Source organism: Podarcis liolepis, assembly GCF_965112155.1.
Source record: "Podarcis liolepis genome assembly, chromosome: 8".
Classification (NCBI taxonomy): Eukaryota; Metazoa; Chordata; class Lepidosauria; order Squamata; family Lacertidae; genus Podarcis; species Podarcis liolepis.
In genome coordinates, this window is record NC_139560.1 from 32,923,231 (window position 1) to 32,948,083 (window position 24,853).

The window sequence follows — 24,853 nt, forward strand, 5'->3', positions numbered from 1 at the left end:
GGAATTGCCAGGCAAGATTCTTGCTAATGGCCCATATATGGGTTGTTAAGGTAACAAAGGAATTGGCTCTGCCAGAGGACAAATGGGTGGGTCCCCCTCTTAAAAGTGACTTTTAGTTAGAAAGACAAAGTCCAGAGTTGAGGTGTGTAAGCTAGGAGCAAGGTTGCAGGCTGGGCAGCTGAGAGACAGAGCTGTGCCTGATCTTTGCTTGAATCCAAGGCTGTGGCTATGGGAGAAGCAAACCTTTTTGGGGTGTTAATGTTGTGAACCCCTTCATTGTAGGCTCAGGTTGTATATATGTGTAAATGAACCATACATCATACAGTCGTTAAGAGTCGTCAACAGGCTCATCTCAGCTATCTGCCAATCTCCCATTCCCACCACCCTTCTGAGTAATACCCCTCCCCACCTTCTCACTATATATAGAAGGATCTGGCAACTTCTGTTTCAGTGTATCTGAAGAAGTGTGCATGCACATGAAAGCTCATACCAAGAACTAACTTAGTTGGTCTTTAAGGTGCTACTGGAAGGAATTTTTTTATTCATACATCATAAAGACACTGCAGTATCTGCTGTCCCTCATTCCAAGGAAACCAAACCTTGGAAAAGCACGATTGGCCTGCTTTTAGAAACAATTCTCTCTATGCAACATAGAATAAATAGCAGATGCCTGGGCAGAGCACATAAATAAAGTCTTCCCTGTTTTGATGACAGAAATCAGAGAAATACAAGAGTGGGTGAAAACAAAGATGCTATTAATTTTAACTTCAGCAAAGATGATAGGCCACACTGATTTAATGTGATCTAACTTATTATTGGGTTTTAAAGTGTATATATGCATATTACAACATTTGTAATCTAGATGATGTAATAATGTTTGTATATAAAGGGGTGAACATTAATAGCCCATAACAGAAATGCTACATATGTAACAAATGATCTCAGAAGAGATTAAACATATTTGGATTTGGTTGATTCTAGGAGAATATGGAATGAGAACAAGAAATATGGGTGTAGGAAGACATGAATATTCAATAACCATTCTGCACAATCCCCTTGGGAAATGTTTATGCCTTTTAGTGTTGAGAAATATTTAGTGACAGAAATATTTATGGGAGCTGAATTCTGGCATGCATGCATGCATGTGTATCCATGGAAACTGTACAACAAATTCCTACCCTAGCTACTTATTCAAAACCATAATAACATTTCCCATACCAATCACAGCTCAACAGTAGATCTGAATTTCATCAACCTGCAGTCATTCTACAGATAATCTGCTTAACATAATTTTTAAATGGAAAAATTGTTACTTTTTAAAAAAACATTCTGGAATCTAAGGTTGTACCCAACACACACAGCAATCCTATTTCTGGGCTGCCACCAGCAGAGTTTCTGCAGCCTGGGCATTCAGTGGTGGTGGCAGCAGCTGAAGGCAGGGCAGGCAGATTAGGCAACAACTGGAAAGCCATTGGTTCTCCACTCCCTGACCTTCACCTATCAGCTGGATCATCCATGCAGAAGGTACCTTCTTTCTGGTACCATTTTCTACTGTTTCTTATGGCTATGAATTTTAATTTCCCTTATTTTATCTCTAACTGTTGCCCATATAGTGAACTTGCTAAATCCAGAAACGTGAAATATAGACCACTTGATTTCCACATTACAAAGATGTTGTGTCTATATCTGTGCTGTGTGTGTGCATGCGCACATTCTTTTTCCTGTGAATAATTTCACAATTCCAATATGCTAGCGGTTGGGAAATATATGGAAAATCCTTATTCTGAATCCTGAATATTCCTTACACATTGTTTCTGGGTAAATCACATCAACATCTGGATAGGTTCTTGAGGCTAAGGCTTCAAATTAATCTCACATTGTCTGTCACTGATTAAATTAAAACACAGGCAAGTTGTTGTTTTAGCTGAAGCTTAACAAGGCAAAGATCTGTCTATAGAAACTGTTTATGCATGCACATTTCCTTGCAGAATGAAGGGTTTCCTTACTAGGAAAAAAAGAAAGGGGAGGGTAGGGATAAGGAAATTACATATGAAGAGGGGAGATAGACAACATAAGATAAATGATACAATACCATGAATGAATTAAAAGGAAATGTAAAAACAAGACCTACCTTTCAATCCTTTTCTTGATTATTATCACATTTCTCTTGTATTTAGGTTTTATCATTAAGGTAGTTTGTCAATCAGTTATGCATTACAGTTTTTGTATTACACTGTTTTGCTATTGTAGATAATATCATTGCTTTTGTGCCCTGCTATGTACAGTAACCCATCTTCATTTCTGTCCTGTGGAGATTTCTGGTCAGCAGGGCCCTCCTTATCATTAGGCAGAGTGAGGTAACCACCTGAGGTGGCAGATGCTAAGAAATGGTGATGCCAGCACCCCGGCTGTTCCATCTCATTCCTTGGCCAGCCATTCGCCTCTGCTGAAGGGAAGAGCGATGTGTGCCATGCAGCCTGTCCCGCAAACCCCTGAACTAGCTGGGTGCCCCAGGTGCAGACAAGATTATTCCCTTTGCTAATGTTGAAGAAGTAATCCACTGCCAGTCCGGTTTCTGGCCATTTCTCCTCTTTCATAGGCATATACAGTCGGGACTATGAGTTTTTCTTATCACAGGAAGGAGCTGCTTCAGCGACAGCCCATTCTGTGGCATCAAGTGGGATACCAAACAGAAGAAGTTCCCCAACCCCTTTGACGGCTCTCCTGAACAAGGTAGGATGGTGTGCGTGCTTGTCTGCAGGGAGTGGTTTCTGGTGGAGGTGAAAATCAACAAGAAACAGACTTCTGAGACAGGTGAACTTAGGTAACTTTCAATAACTTCTTTCCATGAGCATCCTTACATTAATTTATCTTAGGATTTAACCCTATGTGAAGAGACCTGTTTCATCTACCGTAGTTAGGTCAGTTCTCCAAAGCTCATATTAGCAAGCCACTCATGGGAAATCTGTAATATTGTTGACTGTGTTGGACACTTTCTGTCCCCAAACCTCTAGCCTGGAGTTTTGAATCAGTCACAGAATCAATGGCCCTTATGCAGAAAAAAAAATATTTACAGGTAATCTGATTATCCTGTCATTTCCAGACAGGTAACAAATAACATATTGATGTTTCAGCATGCTTCATTAGAATGAACACTTCATCATTATAATGCAAAGGGAATGTTTTTGTAATGGATCCAGCACTAAAAGCTTCAGTTTTCTTAAACCTGATTATTTTTATCCACTTGTTTTCTACAGGCCCACAGCTTTGTCCTGCATCCTCAGGGAACCATGATGGTAACTCAAGGATGTGGTCAGTCAGTCAATCATTCAATTACTTTATTTGAATCCATGAAATAGAAATGTAGCACTGCCAGAGTGATACGGTGTGAAATATAAAAAATGATTCAATATAAAACACAGTGAACATACACCAAAACTTCACACACAGAACCTGAATTTTGGTTGATTGATGATACTGGCAAAATAAACATAAGGAGTAGTGGGAATTACTTGCTGGCCAATTTAAAACCCAACCTACTCCAGTTGACAAAATGGTAAGCGCACCAGCTGTTTATAAAAGGATAATTAATACGTTTGAAAATTTGCTCTTTGATTACTTTGTAAAACATTTATGTCATTAACAGAAAGTCTTCACTTTATAACAAGATTAGAATCACCCTGTGGAATGCCCTTCCATCAGACATCAAAGAGATAAACAATTATACGACCTTCTGTAGACATCTGAAGGCAGCCCTGTATCGGGAGGCTTTTAATGTCTGATGTTTTGTTGTGTTCTTCTATATTCTGCTGGAAGCCATCCAGAGTGGCTGGGGCAACCCAGTCAGATGGGCAGGGTACATGTTCATCATCATCAACCTTTAATGATATGCCTTACAAAAATATTTTCTTAGTTGTAAAATCTAATAAGAACAATAAAAATCTTATCATGATTAGTTGTATAATCTAATAAAAATCTGCCAACACAATGCTTCTTTTTGTAAAGAAATTATCCCATTTCAGCTTTCACTAGTCACTATCAATAGAAATGAATGAGACTAGTAGATTCTCCATGAATCTCTTCTGGACACGATAAGAATTCTAGTGTAGCGAAGTGCATTCTCTGATCAGGACAATAGCAGCTGATGGAGTGGATTTAGAGTGGAAATGTGGTTTGAACACCTTTTTCTCCCAGCATGGCTGCTCCAATGAAAATCTAACAGTTGTTTGAAAGGGGGTAGGGGAAGTTCTGGGAGATCCAATCAAGGATGGCCCGTGCCATCATGTCTGGGCTCAGGGCCAGCCCACCCCTGACACAGTGTGAAGCAGTTACCTTGGGCAGCAGAAGCTGCTGAGGGTTTATCCCTGTGGGCACCCTGCCTGCTCTCCCTGCCACCATCAGAAAAGTGGCACTGGCATCAGTGACAATTTCTGGCGAGATCTCATGAGATCTCATCAAAATCTCACAAGAAATCTTGTGAGATTTTGGTGGTATCATGTGAGATCGCACCAGAACCTGCTATCAATGTGTGCCACCACTGCATAGACTAGTTAAGGGATGCTTCAGTGGGGGAATGTTATCTTTAAATTGGCCCAAGCTTGGTGTGTAGATAGGCCGAAGCATGATTTCTGGAGGATGGCAAACCTTAAACTGGATTGGTGTGAAACACTGGTTTTACTTCAGCTGGGTGCCCATTGGCTAGAACTTGGGCTTGTAGCAAGAAAACCCTAATCACTGTGCTCTGCAGAGATGCCATCTTAACAGGAGGTCCGTTCGGCACAATATAGGAATGAGGCCTTTAGCACTAACCATTGAAATTCCTTCTTGTTAAATATTAGAGAGGTGTCATCTCTGCTGCCTTTTTGGCACCTGCTCTTTCAACAAGTCTTTTAAGACGAGCTCTTTCCTCATCTTTATTGGAATTGCACTTAGATACTTTTAAGCAGTTTTAATTGATTTGTATCTTGTTATGTTTGCCACGCTGGGCTCTTTCAGAAGGAAGGGTCCTGTAGATATTTAATAAGCAAATAATTCTGCACTGTCATGGAAATAAATCACACTGTCCAAATTCTGAAAATATAATTAGTTTTGACCCTCTTACTGCATATTTTGAACATTGATCAGCTCTTTAAAACAGGGAAGAGGGCAATGGTGCCTGATCCCTCCACACTTACCATTTCCCCTGTCAGAATCACCCCAAGCTCATTTTGTCTGATGCCTTCATTTTGTCACGTTTCCTTCCTGTCTCGAATTCTGCCTCACTTCACGTTTTATTTACAGATCAATTGTTCTCATTCCTATTGCTCAATGGTCTTTTAATGCTTACAAAAATCATTTTCTTTTGTGTGTGTGTCAAATATTTTAAATGGAGTACAATAAATATCGGTTAATGCAAGGCTGTTTGTAAGAAAGCTGCATCCACTCCTAAGCACATTCAAACTCCCCTGAAGACACTTTGAATGCAACTGACAGGATATGAAGGAAGGAATGGTGGCCTTTTGGTAGTTATAAGAGCCAAAGACTAGATACAGACTGTTAGAGAAGACATTTGCAGGTACCGGGGATTGATTTTGAAAATATTGAGATACTGGAGCAAATGCTAACATCAGAGGATGTCACAGCATTGGAATTTAAGAGAAAGGGCATGGTCCAGCCAAAGTGAAGGTCTTTTATGTCAATGGAGGTGGGGGGAATGTCTCAGTGTGCAAATCTTATTTGTAAATAAATACTGCCTGGTGTCTTTGTGCACCTCTGGCTGATGACAGAAGATAAATGGAAGGAAATAATGTAATAAAATTATACATGGTGTGTAGAGAAAAAGCAGGTGGTGAAACTTTCCTTCTTAGCACTGATCTGAAATTGCCCCTTGCAGTCCATTCTTCTGTTCACAAGTATCTGTGTGGGAGGGGAGGGATATTTTGGTGATTAGGAGGGGTGGTGTAGAGAGAGAAAAGCCACCAGAACCAGTAGCAGATGGCACGGTGGGGCACTGCCACCCAACTGACTTCCAGGAGGTAGAGAGGGAGGTGACAGCAAGGTCGGCATGATGCAGTGCTGTTTGCTGTGAGCCAGGATTGTCTAGGCAGGAAACAAATCAGCAAAATTGGCTATTGCTGATAAGACAACTCTGGGCTGTTTTCAGGAATCAAATTGTTAACTTTTTATGAACTTTTTACTAAGATAAAGAACTTAACTGTTTCAATTATTTGTATATACAGCTGTACACAATGAAGAAACTATTGCCTATGGAAATGGGAGTCAGGGACAAATTAGTGTTACAATAATTATTTTCGTATCTTTATTTTTTAAAAATAGCTATGCCCCCCCCATCCCAAATCTGGATTTGGACTGCACCATGGAGGAGGGGGCATAACCCTTTGCCCTGTGCAGTGTTCTCAAGAGAAAAATGTCCCAGAATATAAAACAAATTGAAAGAATGTTAGTGATCTGCATAGCTGACAACTATATTAGTTACTTATAAAGAATGCAGTTGTAATACATAATAGGACACGTGCTATAACAGGGGCAGTAACCTTGTGATTTGTATTTTTTTAAAAAAAAATATTTAAAAGATGTTAGAACATTGAACATCCTTTTGACTGCTATGATGTCAACCACTATGATGCCAAAAAGGGACTTGAGCCATTAAAAAAATGTTGTTGTTGTTGTTGTAAAAAAACTGATTTCCCCCACAGCTCCTTCACTGTCATACCATGATGCCAAATGATCCAGCTCTCTACTGTTGGGTGTATATTATGTCATCCTGAAAATGCATTTCTTGCCCTTCTGTACTGGAATGTTCTGCCCTCTGGTTAGAAAGCCTCTTTCTCTTGAACCTGTTACCCCACACTTGGAGATTCTGTGTCTTTCCCTGAAGGATTTAGGAGCTCTTGTACTGGCAACCAGAAGCCTTCTATAAGGTACACACTTATAGACTCTTGAGAATGAATCAGATAAACATGGCACGTGAGATCCCAAGAGGAAAGCTTACATCAGAAGTGGTTTTAGGGTAGCGCGACCAGTACAGCTGCACTGTGTGCCGATGCTGCAGGGGGTGCCACCGCAATGATGTAGAACAGAGTGCAAGAGGCATGAGGAGGGCACTGAATTTTAGCATCGCACAGGGCGCTGCTGAAATTTGAGAGCCCAAAGTCTGCCACTGCTTGCATAGGCAGTCCTAGGAGTGATGGAAGTCAGCAGTGTTCCCAGGTAAAGCAAAAATATTTGTGTTCTAAAGAGTCAGACCAAGCAGAAGAATGCAGCTAGCCATGCAGGAAGGAACAGGCAAATGGGAAAGGAAGGGTGTAGCAGCAGGAAGACACCACAGAAACTGAAAATCACATCAATGCTACTCGGGGAACAGCTACAAAATGTGCTGTGCTGACTTTGCTTTTTTTACTCTTTTTTTAAAAAAAAATCTTTAGTAATTAATGAAAAAAGAAATTGTGTTCAAAAAATAATCAAAGAGATTGAAAATGTTGGTGAAATTCTCACATTTGATGGGTGCCTATCTTATTTTCAAAGTTGACAAGGAGTCTTTGGGGGCATCCTTCATTTTATTCTGCAAATCACCCCTCCGGTGGTCTGCACTCTGCAGCCTTCCTGAGTGCCTGCATTTGCAGAAAATCCCATAATATCAACAGATGGGCTTTCTTGTATCCACAAGAATGTAGAGAGGCTGCCAGTAGTGCACCTGACTGTCTTTTTACTTTTAAACCAATCGGTGCATAAGTTTAACCGGCACAGAACTGTATTTCCCAGCACCCTTAACAAGCTACAGTTCTCAGGATTCTTTGGGGGAAGCCTTGTGCTTTACACATATGGTGTGGAAGTGACACTCAGTGGGTTATCTTCCTAGCCAAGTGTTTGCTGTGGAAGCAGCAAGCAAGGGAAATGATGCCGTCCTGAAGTTGCTGATTTAAGACTTGTGAGACCTAGGGCAGGAACTACCGATAGAAAAAAATCAAGATACAACAAGGGACAATCTATAGTGGAACGGAGAAGTAAAAAAGAGGGCTACTCATGCAGACATAACCTAGGAGAATTGGGCTGAGATGCCTTGTAAGAGAATGAATTAGCTATTGAAGCAAAGTATGAGCAATGCAAAGCACCCTTTCTTATCCTATCATCATCCTGTATATTTCTTCCAATAAGTTTTAAGTTTATTTCCCCCCCAAATGAAACCCAAAGTCACTTATGGATTGACATTTTGGTATGTATGTAATGTTTAATGTAAAGTGGCTTCATGCAGAGAACTGAAATGAGACACAGATGATTCATTTACACATTTATTGACTATTCTGCTTATTCTGGCAGACTGAAATGGAGAACAATGCCATTCATTTTACAGACATTTGACAGAAAATAAACAAGTATTTTGATGTTGAACAACTGTACAATACAGACTACCACATGCATATTTAAATGCTGATTGGTGCAGAAATATTTAGCTGATCAGCAAAAAACTAGTATAACCAAAAAATAAAAATAATCACATTTCCTTTTCATGATGTTAAAATGCAGCTGATATGGAAACATTGATACGAATACCATTATATGTGAAGTTCTATTAATGGTGCAAGATGGACAGCGGAGGGGTGGGGGTGGGGAGTTAAAGTGGTATGCTCTCTACAGAAAAATAAAAGGTGAAAACAAGACATTTCTAGTAAATACAAAGATGCAACAAAGCATGCATGATGCTGTTACCATTGCAAAATGCCCTTACAAGAACACTGTAATTTTCAGTCCTGCTCCATCCCTAAAATAGAAGTAATATATACAACAAAAGCAGCAGACTCTCCCATTTTGGATGGGGCATTTTGTAAAGGCAGATGAATGAGATTAGATGAGACTTATCATATATGCACATATCTCCTATCCCAAAAGGATGCTTTGTTTTTTTAAAAGGAGAATATGTTGTTAGTATAGCAGTTTACAGTGAAATGCTGCCATCCGTTGAAAACTGAGCAATAGTAAAGACACAGCTATTGTGCCAGTACAATTAAAAAAAATACTGTTGTGCTTCCCTCCCCCACCACAGTATTTGTAGCGTCCATAGAAGAAAACATTGTTAAGTAAACTCAGTCCATGCTACTGTAGATATGAAACAAATATGGGAGATAACATCTAACTGATAAACATGAAACAGTACATATTGAGTGGTTATTTACAGTTATCTCAATGCAACAGGCTAAGTGCTGAGTGCTGTTTGTTACTGAAAACTGATCTCTAAATGTTTAGATTTTTATCTGCATGGCTGGCACTGACTTGCATATGATGAACGTGGCTAAAGCTCTGAGAATATATAGAGGAATAACACTAAAACTCTGCCCTCCGCCCAGGGATGTGGGGATGCAATTCTTTCTCTCTCCAGTACTCTGACCTAGACAGACAGGAAACTACTTTGCCTGCACCCACAGTAAATGAACCGATCGGTTAGTTTCAGCTTGGTTTTGGATATTGCTTTTTGAGGGCTGGCTTACTCAGAGGTCCCTGTGTGCAAGCAGAAAGTGTTTCCACTGACATACGGCTGTGCTGATTTTTCATCTGGCTGTAGCTTGCTCTGGAGAAGCCACTCCAGGGGGACCCTCTCAAAAGCAAAACAGCAGCCTTAAGGTGAACAGAAGCGCTTTCTGCCCTCACGTGGGAATCTCTGGACCCAAGGCTCCATCTCTATTGTGAGAACGAATCTGAAACACCCTGTGTAAGCAGCATGATGAAGTGAACATACAGGGAGACAATGGAAAAATTAACTAAATAATAATTTCATGTAACACCCAATATGGAGAAAAGCCTATCCACACTTTTTTTCAGGACATAAATATACATGGTTGAGAAGCTGATTCTCCATCATTGTCCACTTATGTAGTAGCCATTTACATTTAAGACATGGGCAGAAAACACTCTGCAGGCAGGTTGTGGTCTTGTTTATTATAAATCAGAAGCAGCTCCAAGAGAGCAGCAGCCCATTTGCTTTCATGGCCAGCTGTGGCTTCTGTGGAGTTGGATTTTGATCAGCCCTATGCCTATAATATTTTTGGACTACAACTCCCATAATCCCTGACCATTGGCCATGCTGGCTAAGGCTGATGGGAGTCCAACGGCATCTGGAGGGCCCCAGACTGTGGAAGGCTGATCACCTTGTTACATAATGTGAGTGTACAGAAGTGCTTGTCTCCAAACTAATACTGCTTGCTGTCTCAGTAGAGTTTGACACTTAATGAACAGTATTTTGAGTGCTACACTGTGTCACTCGGAGCAATCACTTAGCCACTGTGTCCTCTTTGAAGATTGCTCACTCGTTATAATAAAGGTGAGAGGCCGCGTTGGCCAGGATCCAAACAGATTCATGCATGAACAGAAAGAACGTTTTGTGTGTGTGTGTGTGTTATGTGATTTGCATTACATTCCAGGGATTTATTGATCCTCAGGGCACTTTTCTCTCTGTGTGTTTGTGCTGTGCTTTAAGAAGCAAAGGTGGGAAAGGGTGTGTGCAGCTCTTCTGATATTTCTCATAGTGAGCTGCCAAGGTGGCATGCACATATTTGTTTATCTGGAAGAACTTCCGTTTCGCTGCTGCTATGACATTGGGCTCGACCAAAGATTAATAGCTTGATACTTATGCATATGTAAAAGAGGAATGGGAAGAGTCAAGTCCCTAAACAAAAGTCCCCAAAGTGCTCAGGCACAGGGGGGATACAAGAAAGTAGCCTTTAGGCGTCAGCACATTGAAACAAACCCCCAGCTATTACAAAAATGCTTGGCATACTTCTGTGCTCTTGCTTTGGCTTTTGCAGCTTGATGTGCCACAGCAGGCTTCCTCAAACTCAGCCCTCCAGATGGTTTGAGACTATAGTTCCCATCATCCCTGACCTCTGGTCCTGCTAGCTAGGGATCATGGGAGTTGTAGGCCAAAAACATCGGGAGGGCCGAGTTTGAGGAAGCCTGTGCTACAGAAACCTGCAGGAAATGGGGGCGGGCAGCATCCCAACATGAAAAAGCTGAAAAAGGAAGGAAGCCAAACGGGTGCTGATTTGGGGAGGAACTTTTTTTTATATGCGCTGTGCTCAAGACAATTGCAAAGTATGGGCTAAAATAAATAAATAAATTTGCACTGCCTTGTTCCAAAAACAGATTAAGAGCATGAAACCCACTAAGGGAACCATCCTGACTCCCTCCTGGAAGGAGAGGAGCCGCCACATCCAAAGCACCTGCCTCTCATGCTGTCCGGGGTGATAAGTGAGGGCAATCCCTCCCCCAGCTCTGGTATAGCAGAGAGGCCCAAATTAAAGTCACTGCTGGTACCTGGACTGGTTTTGGATCCAGCAAATCCTTGGCTGACCCAGCTCCATTCCTTTCTCACCCCTCCCTTCCCCAGAAATGTCCCATTTCAGGAGCTTCTACTAGTTACCACCGGCAGGGATACCAGAGGTGGTAGCGTCTACCTGTCTGTGCTTTCAGCAGGTCCCGGGGGAACATCTGTGGTGGTGAAGGATGCTGCCAGCAGAGCCAAGCAGAGGGACACTACTGCCACATCCATACTCTCTCCATCACAGCAGGCCAGGTTTGAGGGGCTGGATTGCTTTGTAAGGCTGCAATTGAACTTGAACCCAATGAAGCTTAGGCAGACCGCTGTAATGTAAGCAAGCTTCTGCAGCTTGCTTCACTGGAATAATTCAGTGCAAATTCTTTTTGTCCCTGAGAAAATCTTTGTATTAAACTGCATTAAGCACATCACATATCACTACAGAAAGGTGTAAACTTGGTTTGAACATCAAAGTGGGACACAAAAAGTGAATGTGTCCACCACTGGCAATGTTTGCTGAACAATAACGCTTCCAAGTCTCTGACAAGCTATTTATCAATTGTACACAGCCGAACTCGGCTTGGTGAGTTGCCAGCAACACCACCTCCCAGTTATCACAGAACAAAGCCAAATCAGTGATCAAGTGCCAAATCAGTGATCAGCTGAGTAGAGAGAAATGAGTTGCTTTGGAAAACTTGTGGCAAAGAGTCACAGGTTATTAAATATATCCCTTAGCATATTTGAATACATTTGTCTCCCCTTTAGGAAAATGGGGCAGAAGAGAACCCTAGACTAGCACTGCTAAAAAATATACTGTTATCTTATAATGTCATATAGCTAGAAGAGCATCCTTGCTAAATTCTTAGTATGCAACCATTTCTGGCTACATCACACTTGGAGTCAGTTGGTGAAGCTAGCCAGAGGATGGCAGTCTTAGCAGGCAATCCCCAAACAGCAATGAATGGGATTTTTTATGTTGGTTTCAAGAATAGTGGTGGATGGGCAAGCAATATAGGGTTGGAACAAAAGTCTTAACATTGACTTTTGTGACAATAGTTACCTTATTATACAAGTAAAAGGTAATTAAACATAGCAGTAGTATGTTTTTAAACATGCCTTAGGTACTCACAGGTACTCTGCCTTTCCTTCTCCCTCTTGTTGCTGTGTTTCTTCCTGTAGTGTGAGGGTTGTTTTCCATTTCCTTTCCTTTCCTTTCCTTTCCAAGTTTACTGTGACCAAATACTGGAAATGCTGTTACCAAAACTATGCATTAGTCAGGACACAAAGTTGATGCCATAATAAAATTCTGTTAGTCTTTAAGGTGCCACTGTTTTTTTTTACCTGTAATTTGAGTTTGCTTTTGAAGTACAAACAATGACTTATGTGATGTTGTAGAACCATAATGAACATGGAGTGGTAATGTGATGTCAGATGTTGTTGTTCCATAAGATAGAAAGGAACACTCTATCTCAGGGTAGCCAACATGGTGCCCTCCGCATGTTGCTGGACTAGAGTTCCCATAATCTCTTACCCCTGACAATACTGACAGGGGTGGATGGGAGTTGGAGTCCAACAACATCACTTGAGCACCACATTCGCTACCCTAGACTAAGTGTAGAACATATAGTTGCTTACAGGCTATCTGGATGGTATGCTATCTTTAGTAAAGCTTCGGTTCTTAAACCCATTTTAGGAAGAGGACACAATGTTTCTTACCCTTTATAGAGGCCCATATGTATGAAAATAAATGAAACACCTTCTCTTTCTCCACTATCCCAAAATAGGTTCATGCTCTTGAGCTTGCCTCAAAGGCATGCTCTTGTGTTAATGATCATTTTTGTGTGTGGCACAAATGGAATTACTCCTAACAACATATGTGAGGTCAGATTCAGATAAGCTTAGAACATTTTTGTATCCAGTAGCAAAGGGCTTCCAAATTATTGCTTAATGGACGTAGCTTGGGAGACAAAAAGTTGTATCCAACTAAGTTTTATTCAGGATAGACCCAATAAAATAAATGGACCTAAGCTAAGTCATGTTCATTAATTTCAATGTCTATTCTGAGTATAGCTAACACCGGATACAATCCAAAGTCTTGACACATATGTAGACCGAAGCCAGTACTAGCCAAGGGGAAGGAACATCAACATGTATCTCATATGGTACATCAGCAGGGCTCTGAAGATAGGAATAGTTTATTACATATGAAAAGAGCATATTTTAGCTTTGGATCCTTCCACCTATAGCTCATGATAGAACAGTCATGGTAGCCAACAAGTGTTTTCCCTGGGTAAGGATTATGAATGAAACTAGGATTTCATTGAAATCAGTGACCAACCTCCCATTTTCAACCGAAGCCCAAGGTTTCATTTAGCCTTTGGTTTTGTTCTTTATATGGTTGTCATTATGAAGACAGATCAAATAGGGCAGCATGGTGTTAAAAAAGTACAGAAATTACAGAGCAATGTCTTTTAAAAGCTAGTTAGCATTTAGTCTCAGTCAATGGGAATATCTATCAATAAAACAAGAGACATAAACAAAGGAGGTTCATAAAATAAAATGGAGGTCATTGAAAAGGATTAAGCAGAATGCCACATAATTAACTTAAATCATATGCAGAAATATAATTACCTGGACAGCCATGAAGAACAAATGCATATTTTGAGACCTAATGACCAGACATTGTTTTTTGTTTTTTAAGAAATGACATTTAACTGCATTATTAATTCTTAAGAGAAATATCTGGAGATACTGTATTTAAAAACAAAGGCAAGTATTAAAAAGGGTCTAAGAATTGGAAAAAAATAAAGATGACTTTTGCTGTGCTTGGTATTTGGTCCAAAAGACACATATTAAATACAGGATGGTGACATTTCCTTACAAAAGTAAAACCTGAGGGCGACAGGATAAGGCCCAGTTTTCTCTTTGAAAGCTGTTGCAGCCAAATAGAAAAAAGAATGGAAAAGGAAAAAGGAAAAGAAATTAAAGGAAAATTTCCTTTAAGAAAGCATATGAGAAATTTTGAATTCTGCTCAGCTATATTAGAAATTATTATGTTGAAGCTAACATGAATTTTAAGTGGCCTGCACTGAGTAAAATCAGTGTAAGTGGGTAAGGTTTTATGTTGAAGAACTCTCCCCCCCCAAATTAGAATATTGTTTTTATTAGAAAATTAAAATTATTAAGCTTATTAGGTCCAATATTGTTTTGTGATTTGAAAATATTTTTAATGCATTGAACAGCTTCTTTAAATTTACAGAAATAATTATTCTACTGAAATTATTGGAATTTGGGTAAAAGGTACACAATTTGGAAAGTTCCGTTCACATGCTGTTTTATCTTATTGCAGGAGAGCTTTTATCTTATTGATTAACATAGAATGCATGTGATGGAAGAGCATGAAGAAGAAGAAATCCACAGAAGTTTCAAATGATTTTGTTAATTTGTTAATTAATTGCAATAATTAGATATGAAAAACCCGATAGAGCAAAACTGCCCACAGCAAGGTCTGTATAAAACACCACTTTTGCAAAATTGAAGCAGAGGCTGGGCACAATGAAAAGATTGTCTACTCTGAGTTTTCCAACTTTGCTCATAAAGCAGCAATCCATGTCTGTTGATTCAAGAAAGAGTAATCATGTTGGTATTCTGAAATTAATAAGTTATCTAAAATTGGGGTGCCTAGTGGTAAAGAAGTGGTGGACAAAAGCCACAGCACTCCTAAAGAGATTTTAGAAGCAAACTTACAACCACAAAAACTTCATTTAAAAAAATAAGATATTAACAATAGTGCATACAGCAATTGTAACTGTAATACAAACTTTTGAACTTTTAAATATAAAATAATCATTTTTTCATGGCCATTTGGCACATTTTATTGCCATAGAAATAATTTTATTATGTAACGTAATGGTGTCCTTGTCTTTGTTTTGATTTTGGCAGTTCTTATATCAAGTTTTCAATTTCTGGTCATTAAATCTTGCACAGTCTAAATAGAATTTTACTCAAAACTTGCAAATTTATCCGTGAAATCTACGCAAATAAAAATAATTTGAGCTATGATTTACTTCACAGATAGATGAGAAAACACTGTCATTTACTTAAACAAACAGCTTATACTTTATGAGCTTTTAAACAGAAAGCAAGATAGGTGAGATGCTTTAAGAAGAAGTTGCAATTTTGCAACATAAGTCTGTACAAATCCTCCAGGCAGCAAACTGTGAAGGAAGTACCTGTGTCCCGGGAAACGTATTTTCCACATATCCTTGATAACTGTAGATCTCCCCGCAAACCCAAACTATTTACAAATGTATGCATTTTGCAGGCTCAAAGCACCTTGTTTCACACCATTATGAAAACATGCATCGGCATTTCATCCTTTCATGTGCAAATTCCCAAAATTCATTATAACCAAGAGCAAAAAAAGTTAAAATATTTTTTTTAAAAAAAAACGTATCTACAATTATTAGTGAAAGGACCAAAAATGTCAGACATTGCAGAATATGGGCTCCTAAAAGAGCTCTTTATTTTACTCACTGTTCTTGCATCATTTTTTTAACTGATTTTTTTCTCCTTTTTTGTTACAAAAAAGCAGATTTTCCACTTTTAAATTAAACAGTACTTAAACTAATCAACTCTTCATGCCATGCAAAAATAACATATATTTTTTTTTTACTTCTGAGGCTTCCCATGTTTTAGTTCATAGGCATTACTAATTGTGGTTTTAAGAAATCAGTTTTTGTCATTATTGCTCTCCTGACTAGTCACATGCTGGTTTCCCGTGTGGGACAGTAGCCAGTTTCTCCAGGATTTGTATGGATTTCTGGGGGAAACAAGTGGTTTTCCATTTTGTGACCTTCTTGGCTATTGTCCCCTTTTACATCCCCCCCGACACAGTAAATGTCTTGTGTACAGTTTTGCCCCAAAATTTTGGGGGAAGAAGAGCTGACTCGAGGCTCTTCTGTTAAATGGTTCCCATCTTTGTGTTTTCCCCCGTAGCAGTTTGTCTTGATATCCTGCTCTTTGTCATGTCTTGTTATTCCAGGAATCTCCATGAAGTCATCTTCTTCTCCAGTGTCCATTTCGGTGAAGCTTCTCCTCTCTTTGGAAGGGAAAGTAAAAAGCTTTTGTTTTGGAAACAGAGAAGGGGATGATTTCTTAGGAATGCTCTGGCAAACCATGGAGGCATCAGCACCCAGCAAGGGCCTGTCGCCATGTGGTGAATTCTCTTCTAAGAGAATGGTGCTGATATGCTGAGGAGGGGTGGATTGCATGAAATCTGCCGCCGTTGTTACTGGAAGTGGCCTTGCAGTGCTCGGTGGCGTTTGTGGAGCGCCACCTCTGTTTTCCTTAAAATTAACCTTAAGGGACCTTGCTTTTAATGGATTGCTTCCTTTGAGAGAACTTTTGGGACTTAACATGGAGCTGTCAAAGTGCAAAGGGCCATGAAGAAGAGACTGGGAGCCAGCGTCATCCATGTTCATGGCTGTATCAACTGGGGAGTACTCAAAGGTGACGTCTCTGGGGGCAAACATTTTATCCTTGGTGTGTGATAAAAACTGAGAACTCTTTGCTCTTTGGTCTTCCAAATGGACAGAGTCAGGTGGGAACCTTAGCTGCAGGTGAGAACCAGAGTATGGGGGCAAGGGAGACCGATCTGTCTCAGTGAAATCGGTTGCACAGCTGGCAAAGCTATCAATGCTGGAAATGCTTCTCATGTCCGTCACTATGTCCCTTTTCCCTGACATGGATGGTTCTCCTTGCCCAACAACCTCTTCCATTTCAATTTCCTCCTCATATAAGGGAGGTTTCGCTGACGGGCCTTGGTAGTTGGCATTGAGATTAGGCTGAGACTGAGTTTTAGTAATTTCATTGTATAACATTTCGAGTTTCTGAGCACTCAAGTGTTGGGGGCTGGAGGCTGTAACAATATTGTTGAGCTTTTCGTTGGTATCTTGCTGGCTCACTTCCTGATATTTATTCTCCAAGGACTTGTTAGAACTTGTTTCAGACATTGTCCTTCTGGCCCATTTCCACCGGCTTGGAGATAAGTGGTTATCGTCAGGGGTTTCCTTGGAGTTGGCTGCTTCCTCAGTCTTACCGGAATCCACGGCTACATCAATCAGTTCCATGCTGCGGGCAAAGGCATCTTTTAGATTCATTGAGACAATGCTTCCATTTCTTTTTGCTCGCTCAAGTGCCTCCCTTCGTTTAATGGCTTTCTCCTGCCGTTTTTGCTCCTTATAAAACTCAGAGAAATTGTTTACTATGATGGGAATAGGTAGAGCAATTACCAGCACTCCAGCAATGCAACACAACCCTCCAACAATTTTACCTAGTAAAGTCTTAGGATATATATCACCATAGCCTACTGTAGTCATAGTGATGGTGGCCCACCAGAATGATGCAGGGATACTAGTAAACTTTGTAGCATCTTCGTCTTTCTCAGCAAAAAATACAAGACTGGAAAATATCATGATACCCATTGCTAAAAATAATATCAATAAACCCAATTCATTGTAACTCCTCCTGAGTGTGAATCCTAAAGACTGAAGGCCTGTCGAGTGTCTGGCAAGTTTAAGGATCCTGAGTATCCTCATAATACGGAATATCTGAACAACACGGCGGACATTTTGGAACTGCAGCACACTTTTGTTGGATTCTGTGAGGAAAATGGTGACATAGTAGGGTAAAATGGCCAGCAAGTCAATCACATTTAATGGACCTTTGAAGAACTTCCACTTGTTTGGAGATGACAGGAAACGCAAAAGGTACTCCATAGTGAACCAAGCTATACACACAGCTTCTACATGTGCTAGCTGGGGGTTGTCATTTAGTTGTCCAAATTCATCAATTACTTGAAGCTCAGGTAGAGTGTTGAGTGATAAAGCAATGGTGGACAGCACAATGAACAAAATAGATACAATGGCCAAAATCTGTAAAACAAAAATAAGCAAAAAAAATGTGGTTAGCAAATCATAATGGATATTTGAAGTTCATCCTCAGAAATAGTGCACTAATAGGTTTGCAGATCATCATATTCATCTCACTGCAATTAGACAAGATCTGCTATACCCAGTCAGCCTGATTAGTTCATGCAAGATCCGGGATGAGGAATCTCTGGGACTTCCGCTGGACTACAGTTCCCATAATCCCTGACTACTGGCCATGATGGCTAGTGCTGATGGGAGTTGGAGAACAACAACTGAGGTTAGATCAAAACTTCACCCTCTGCAAACAGAAGAGCTCCTTCTGCCCACACTGGACTTTTGATCTAGTGGAGAGATCTCACTGGTGGAAGTGGGTGACCAAGGCAACTCACACCAATTTCCCTTTTCCCATGCAGCTCCCAGTGTCACCTTTCACACTGTTCTGAAGGGTCCTCCAACCTGTCACATAATATTTTCATAGGACCTTGTGGTCTAGGAGGGGAAATCAGCAAAAGAATCCAACTTCTGTCTGCTCAGAGGATGCTCCCACCAGTGGGAGTGAAGCTTGGGTTCAAGTCATACTGACTTTGGCAAAAATCCATGAACATATCTATAAATCAGAGCATATTCTTAAGATGAACAATCATTAACATTTGTCAAATTAGAGAAATATATGTGATGGCATAGTTTTGGTAGATATTTTGTGGGTGTGTACACACACACATACACGTGCACACACATATACACAATTATCTCTCATTCAAGGAGTGTACATGATTTCCCCCTTCTTCATTTTATCATCACAATAACCCTGTGAGGTAGGTTAAGCTGAGAGGCAGTGACCAGCCCAATGGTGCCCAATGAGTTTCATAGCTGAGTGGGGATTTGAATCCTGGTCTCTCAGGCTGTAGTTCAACACTTTAACCACCATACAGCTTCACTGGGGCATTGCAGCTGACCTTCAACACTTTAACCACCATACAGCTCCACTGGGGCATTGCAGCTGACCTGGTGAGACAGAACACTTGGATATAGTGCCCCAGGAATGGACATTACAGTGAGGCCAATAGCCTAACCGCAATGTTCCATTCCACAAAGTTTTAACATTTCAGATGCTAGCTATTGTGTACAATAGACAGTAAGACAGATGTTCCGAGAAATGTTCTCTCAGCTGACATATTCCACAGTCTTTAAATCATTTTCAGTTACAGCATAAGAAGTATAGAGGTGGGGGGAGAGAAAGAAGCTCAACATCCTTTAGCATTTCACTTTTTATCACTTAGTTCAATTATTTGAAAGCTGAAAGAAAATGGACAACCTTAAGGTTACGTGAGAAAATGTTACGCTCCATGAATTTACCGAAGTTCAGCATTTGGAAATGCAATTTCTCCCCTTCGGAGAAAACAGTAATTTTCTGTTTTCCCTGAAAAGTACTAAAGCAAACTGTGTTCTGCCTTGAATTTCAGTTTGGACTCATGAAGTACCAAAAAATACATATCCTTTTATACATATTTTTGGAAAATTGGTCATTTTAAGCTATCTTGTTTCCAACGACACATAGGTGCAAGCAAATACCCACGTACCTACCTACATTGGCTGTGGTCTCAGGCATACTCATCTGGGAGTATGTCCAATAGAGCTCAGTGGAGCTTATCTCTGAGTAGACAGGATTGTGCTATAGGTTAGTTGAACTTAATACCCATCGCAATAAAAGGGTCTTAAGTCATGACTAATTTGTCTCATTGATTTCAATGGGACCTTAGTTCAACTTGTGGGAAATTGCAGTCAAACAGGCTTGCAGGCTTTCCATACGCATCTGGTTGGCCACTGTAAGAAAAGGATGCTGGACTAGACTGGTTTTTGCTCTGATCCAGCAGGGATCCAATTTAATAAGCATTCATGTAGCAAGAGCCAGAAGTGTTCCCTCCTTGTGAAAAAAAAGTTGGAAAAGCCCCACAGCTATCAGGGTTGGGGGAACTCTGAGTGCAGTATTGTTGATGTCTCACACAACAGCTTCACTGTATTAATGTTACAATGCAAGGCAGCTCTCTTTCAAAATATGATTCTTCTTATTTTCTACTGTTTTAGTGGCTTGCAATCTATCTTTCCCATTTAAAGACAGCTACAAAATATGTTTCCAGTATTTCCCTTGGATTATTTAATGGCAGGAGAAATATTGGTTAATTTTATTTTTTTTGTTTTACTAGAAGATTCTGCATGCAGATGAGACATCTCTTCTGTTGTGAGTTACGTTTCATTCCCCTTACAAGACAGCAAAGCATGGACAGTGTTAGGAATATTTCCAGATACAACTCTGTCTTTGTGAAGTAATTTGTGAATGAATAAAACCCCTTTCTTTCTCCGTAGTGTTAAATATTTAGTACATCTCAGTAATCTCTGTTGGTACAGCTCCAATTTTTAACTGGCATTAAAAGCTGGCTTTGTTCCTGTGCACCTAATTTGCTTCTTCATCACATCCATCACTATAACAGAACAATTTGAACATCATTATATAGAACGGGAACAGGAAGAATGGAAATATAAAAGATGTAGTACAACAGGAATTCCTCCATCTCTTTCACCTATGCAAGATATAATCAAATTTAAGTCACTATGATTAAAACACAGTCAATGTAATGAGCTGGAAAAATGAAGTTCAAACTCAAATATAGCAAGTATGGTACAAATCAAGCTACTGTTCCCCTGCCCCCAAAAGAACAGAATTCTACCTGATCAACTAACCTATATGTTTTGTTTTTTCATTGTTTATATCCTGCCTTTCCTCAGAGGAGCTCAAGGTGGAATACATGACTCTCCTCTTCTCCATATTTTGCTCACAACAACCCTATGAAGTAGGTTAGGCTGGTCAAGGCCATTTGGTGAGTTTCATTGCTGAGTAAGGATGTGATCCCTGGTCTCTCAGGTCCTAGTTCAACACCCTAACCATCACATCACACATCGCTGTACAAGCTCCTTTACAGAACAACAAAAATGGGTTTCTGTCTCATATCAAAAGCTGTACTCTCCTAGTATAAACACAGCTGCGTACACAAAAAGGGATCATCCCATGTAACAATAGTGTTCTCTTCCTTGGTACGTGCACATGGGGGTATACCGACTGATGTACACCAACAATTATCTAAAATAGTATATCTTGGCCGATGAAAATGTACCACTCATTGACTGTCACATCAAAGAAAGCTCAACAACTTTGGTGGATCCCCCAAATCCTGGCTATGTCCATGACTACAACTCCCATCATCCTCAACCATTGACCAGTGATCATGGGTGATGAGAGGTGTAGTCCACAACATGTGAAGGATGCCATGTTGTCTACCACCTTGCTGAAGGTATGAAGGTTTGGTGCTGGCCACTACCTGGATAGGAGACCACCTAGGAACGCATGTATGCTGCCTTGGGTTCTGTGACAGAAGAAATGTGGGCTATAAAAGTTAGAAAATAAAAATAGAATGCAGATATATCCACTGACTTTTTAAAAAAGTTTTGATACTGCTTTTGTTTAGTTTCATGAACCTAATGGCATATTTGTAAGTAAGCAATACACTATATATTGTAGTTTTCCCTTGCTATTTTGTCAACTTGTGGCAGCAGGATTATGAACACTGGAAGTATGCATCATCAATATTACGGTGAAATATTAAGTCAGATGAGGTAATTTTTATTTTGTTGAAGAATGGGAGGCTGTCTAGACATAAAATCAATGGCATTATGATAAATGAACAGGAGGTACTTAATGTGCAAGATATGTCATCTCATTTGAACAACTTGGGAACCATGCTAAAGCCTATTAAGTTCAATGTGTGCTTCTCCAGTAGCTTTATTAGAACTTGATGCCAAATGCCATAGCAGCAATTGAAAATTAGATGCTAAATACCACACTGGCAACAGGAAATTAGTAAAATGCAAGCTTAGAAACATCACATAAATAATTTAAAAAGAGCACTGGGCAGAATATAGGAAATAAATTATTATGAGCAATTACAAGCAGTCACCCCCTCCATTTTTAATATAATATTTGCTGTTTTTTAAAAAAATAAAAAAGCTGTAGTGTTATAAGCTTTGTGACAGGCAACCATTGCCAGCTATAGATTGGTGATAAAATAATGTGCATTCTTAACTTTTGGTTGATAGGTTGTTGCCTAAAGAAAAAGTTGTCTCAAACCATTTGGTTGTAGTGAATGTTAATCCTAGGCCCACTGTAATTAAAGTGCATGACTAAATTAGGCCCCTCAGTTCAATGGGTCTACTCTAAGTAGGACCAACACTGGAGACAACCTAATGGTCCCAATCCACTGGAAGTTTGTTGTGCATAACTGATTTCCAAGGGAGTGAAGCATGATTGCAGAGCTCTGAGGAAAACTTTGTGCAGTAGTGTGATTTTGATTATGTGTGACGAGGTCTTGTTTGTTTGTTTAGATCCGTTCTAGAATCTGTAAACTGCTCCCAAATATGAGGAAATGTTGATAATGCTGCAGAAGAACATGATATTTTTGTACCCCTCCCCCCAAAAAAACCACAGAACTGTTTCCCCATACCAGTTCACTATTATTTTGTGCTGCATAGGGAAGTTTAGGGGCCACCACCTAAATATGATAGATGCATGAATATTCTGCATCACTGGACTTAACACACCCAGAATGCTTATTGGCTTTTGTGGAGTTTAGAAAGATGCCAAAGGTCAGTCTATATTTTTATAACTAAATGCAAAAACTGTGAGCTTGTCCACAAACATGGTGCTGAATACCTTACTACAATGTGTACTACACACATGGATGAATTAGTCTTCTGTTACATGACATTTTGAGTGTGTGCATCTATATAATTTGGTCCAAAATCTAGCCCAACTCTTTTTTTACAGAAAAAAAATCAAAAACAAGAAAATGAGGCTGGAAAATGAGGTGTATACTTATCGAATTGGTGGAAACAGGCAAATAAGCAAAACAGCTCCAATCAAAGGCAGTTTGTTTCTTTTTAAATTATAACAAGAGTTGATGCCTAGACAATATAGAATTGTCCCCCCCCCTTACATAGAAAAGTAAGTAGCTATAAGTAACCCTTGCATAAAATGGTGCTAAACTAGAATACTGTATTGGTGAGCAAATAGCAACTATATTATTATACTAGCTCTCCCCCCAAGGAGCTAAGAGTGGTGCTTAATTTTTTGCTGTTACTGGTATTAATTTTCTGCATATTTATTGTTATACTTTCTTATGACTTATGGGTATTATAAATTTTATGTATGGACTGAATGGGACCTTAAGGAGACAATTGCTCCTAGCACATACAGAGTATGGTGCAATATGACATAGACACTACTGGACCATAAATACTTTTATCTATCCAAATTCCCACATCTGACATGAGAACTTTCAATCCACTGTATCACACCAGCTCTACTATACTTAGTCTGCTATATATTAATACAGCTTTAGTTTATCATTTGAATCTTGGGCTTTGAATTTTCTCTTTATTCTTATTTTATATTTAGTTCAAGGTTTCATAAATCAACATTCATTTTTGTCATCTCTGTCTATTGTTAGCCCCGACAGATGCATAATAATGTAATAGGCACACTACGCTTGAACCTGTCCTAAATGAATATGTATCATTATCTGTCAGACAGGTTTCCTTGTTCAACTACATTTTAAAAGTATGATAGCTACAAAACTCCACCATTATTTTCCTGATCTACACTGGGCTGATGCTTCTGCCTGGCTGACAATACTTAAAGTTAATTTCAAGCTCCCAGTCCATATTAAAAGACTGTAATCCTAAGCACACTTAGCAAGAGTATGCTCCAATAAACACAATATAAATTACTTCTGAGTACATATGCATAGTTTTGTGCAGAAAGGCAGGATGCCTCTATGGCACTGCCCCACTCTACCAGTCATTCCTGGTTAGTATATTTGAAAAGATATACAGCAATTGGCAAGTAGTTTCTGACTAGGACGGTACCTTTTAAGGCCAGTGGCTATGGAACATGCAGATGTAGTTAGGAAGATGCTTTAGGGTGGTTATCCTTTCCTATTAAGGGGAACATTAGGCTAAAACGGAATAGCCTTTATATGGAGGAGTAGTCAAAGATACTATTCCACATCTGCAGTCTGAAATGGTACTACTCAATGTAACATACCCCGTGATCCTGTTGACTGTGCAGTTTAGTTCTTATTGCCTTGCCTTTTGTTGAGATCATATCTATTTTATGTTTAGTATTCATATGAAACACTATATTCAACACATTATCCTAATGTCACTGGACCATAAACCTAATATTTTAGCCTATCAGTTCAGCTGTCACAAGCTATTTTCTGACCTAAAGCATTTTGCAAATATTTCTAAAGTCATTTTAGTCAATGACTAAATGAAACAATGCATACTGTCTGAACTTAGACACTTTGTGAAATGTTTATGCATTGGTATATCTATATCCTTCTACATGTTTATGGTTACACACACTGCATTTATCATGGCCTGGTGATGCTCACCTTGAAGAAAAAAGAGATTTCATTGTTTCAGAAGAGCAAGTATGAGGATTTGTACATTGCATCTAAATGTACTGGTGTTACACTGAGCTTGTCACTAACAGGAGTGTCAT

The 24,853-nt window shown here is 39.6% G+C and overlaps 1 protein-coding gene across 3 annotated transcripts in view; it reads right to left on the reverse strand.

Moving 5' to 3' along the window:
• Positions 1-3,781: 3,781 nt before the first annotated feature.
• The window catches only part of KCNB2 (potassium voltage-gated channel subfamily B member 2), a 239,804-nt gene continuing 218,732 nt past the window's right edge, over positions 3,782-24,853 (reverse strand). For 2 of the 3 annotated variants that reach the window (XM_083517237.1, XM_083517236.1), the window contains one exon: positions 8,276-18,240. In XM_083517237.1, the coding sequence (XP_083373363.1) occupies positions 16,069-18,240 (2,172 nt within the window). In that variant the 3' untranslated portion in view covers positions 8,276-16,068. Of the gene's footprint in view, positions 3,893-8,275; positions 18,241-24,853 lie in introns of those variants that run through there. The other variant, XR_014529203.1, reaches the window with a different exon arrangement.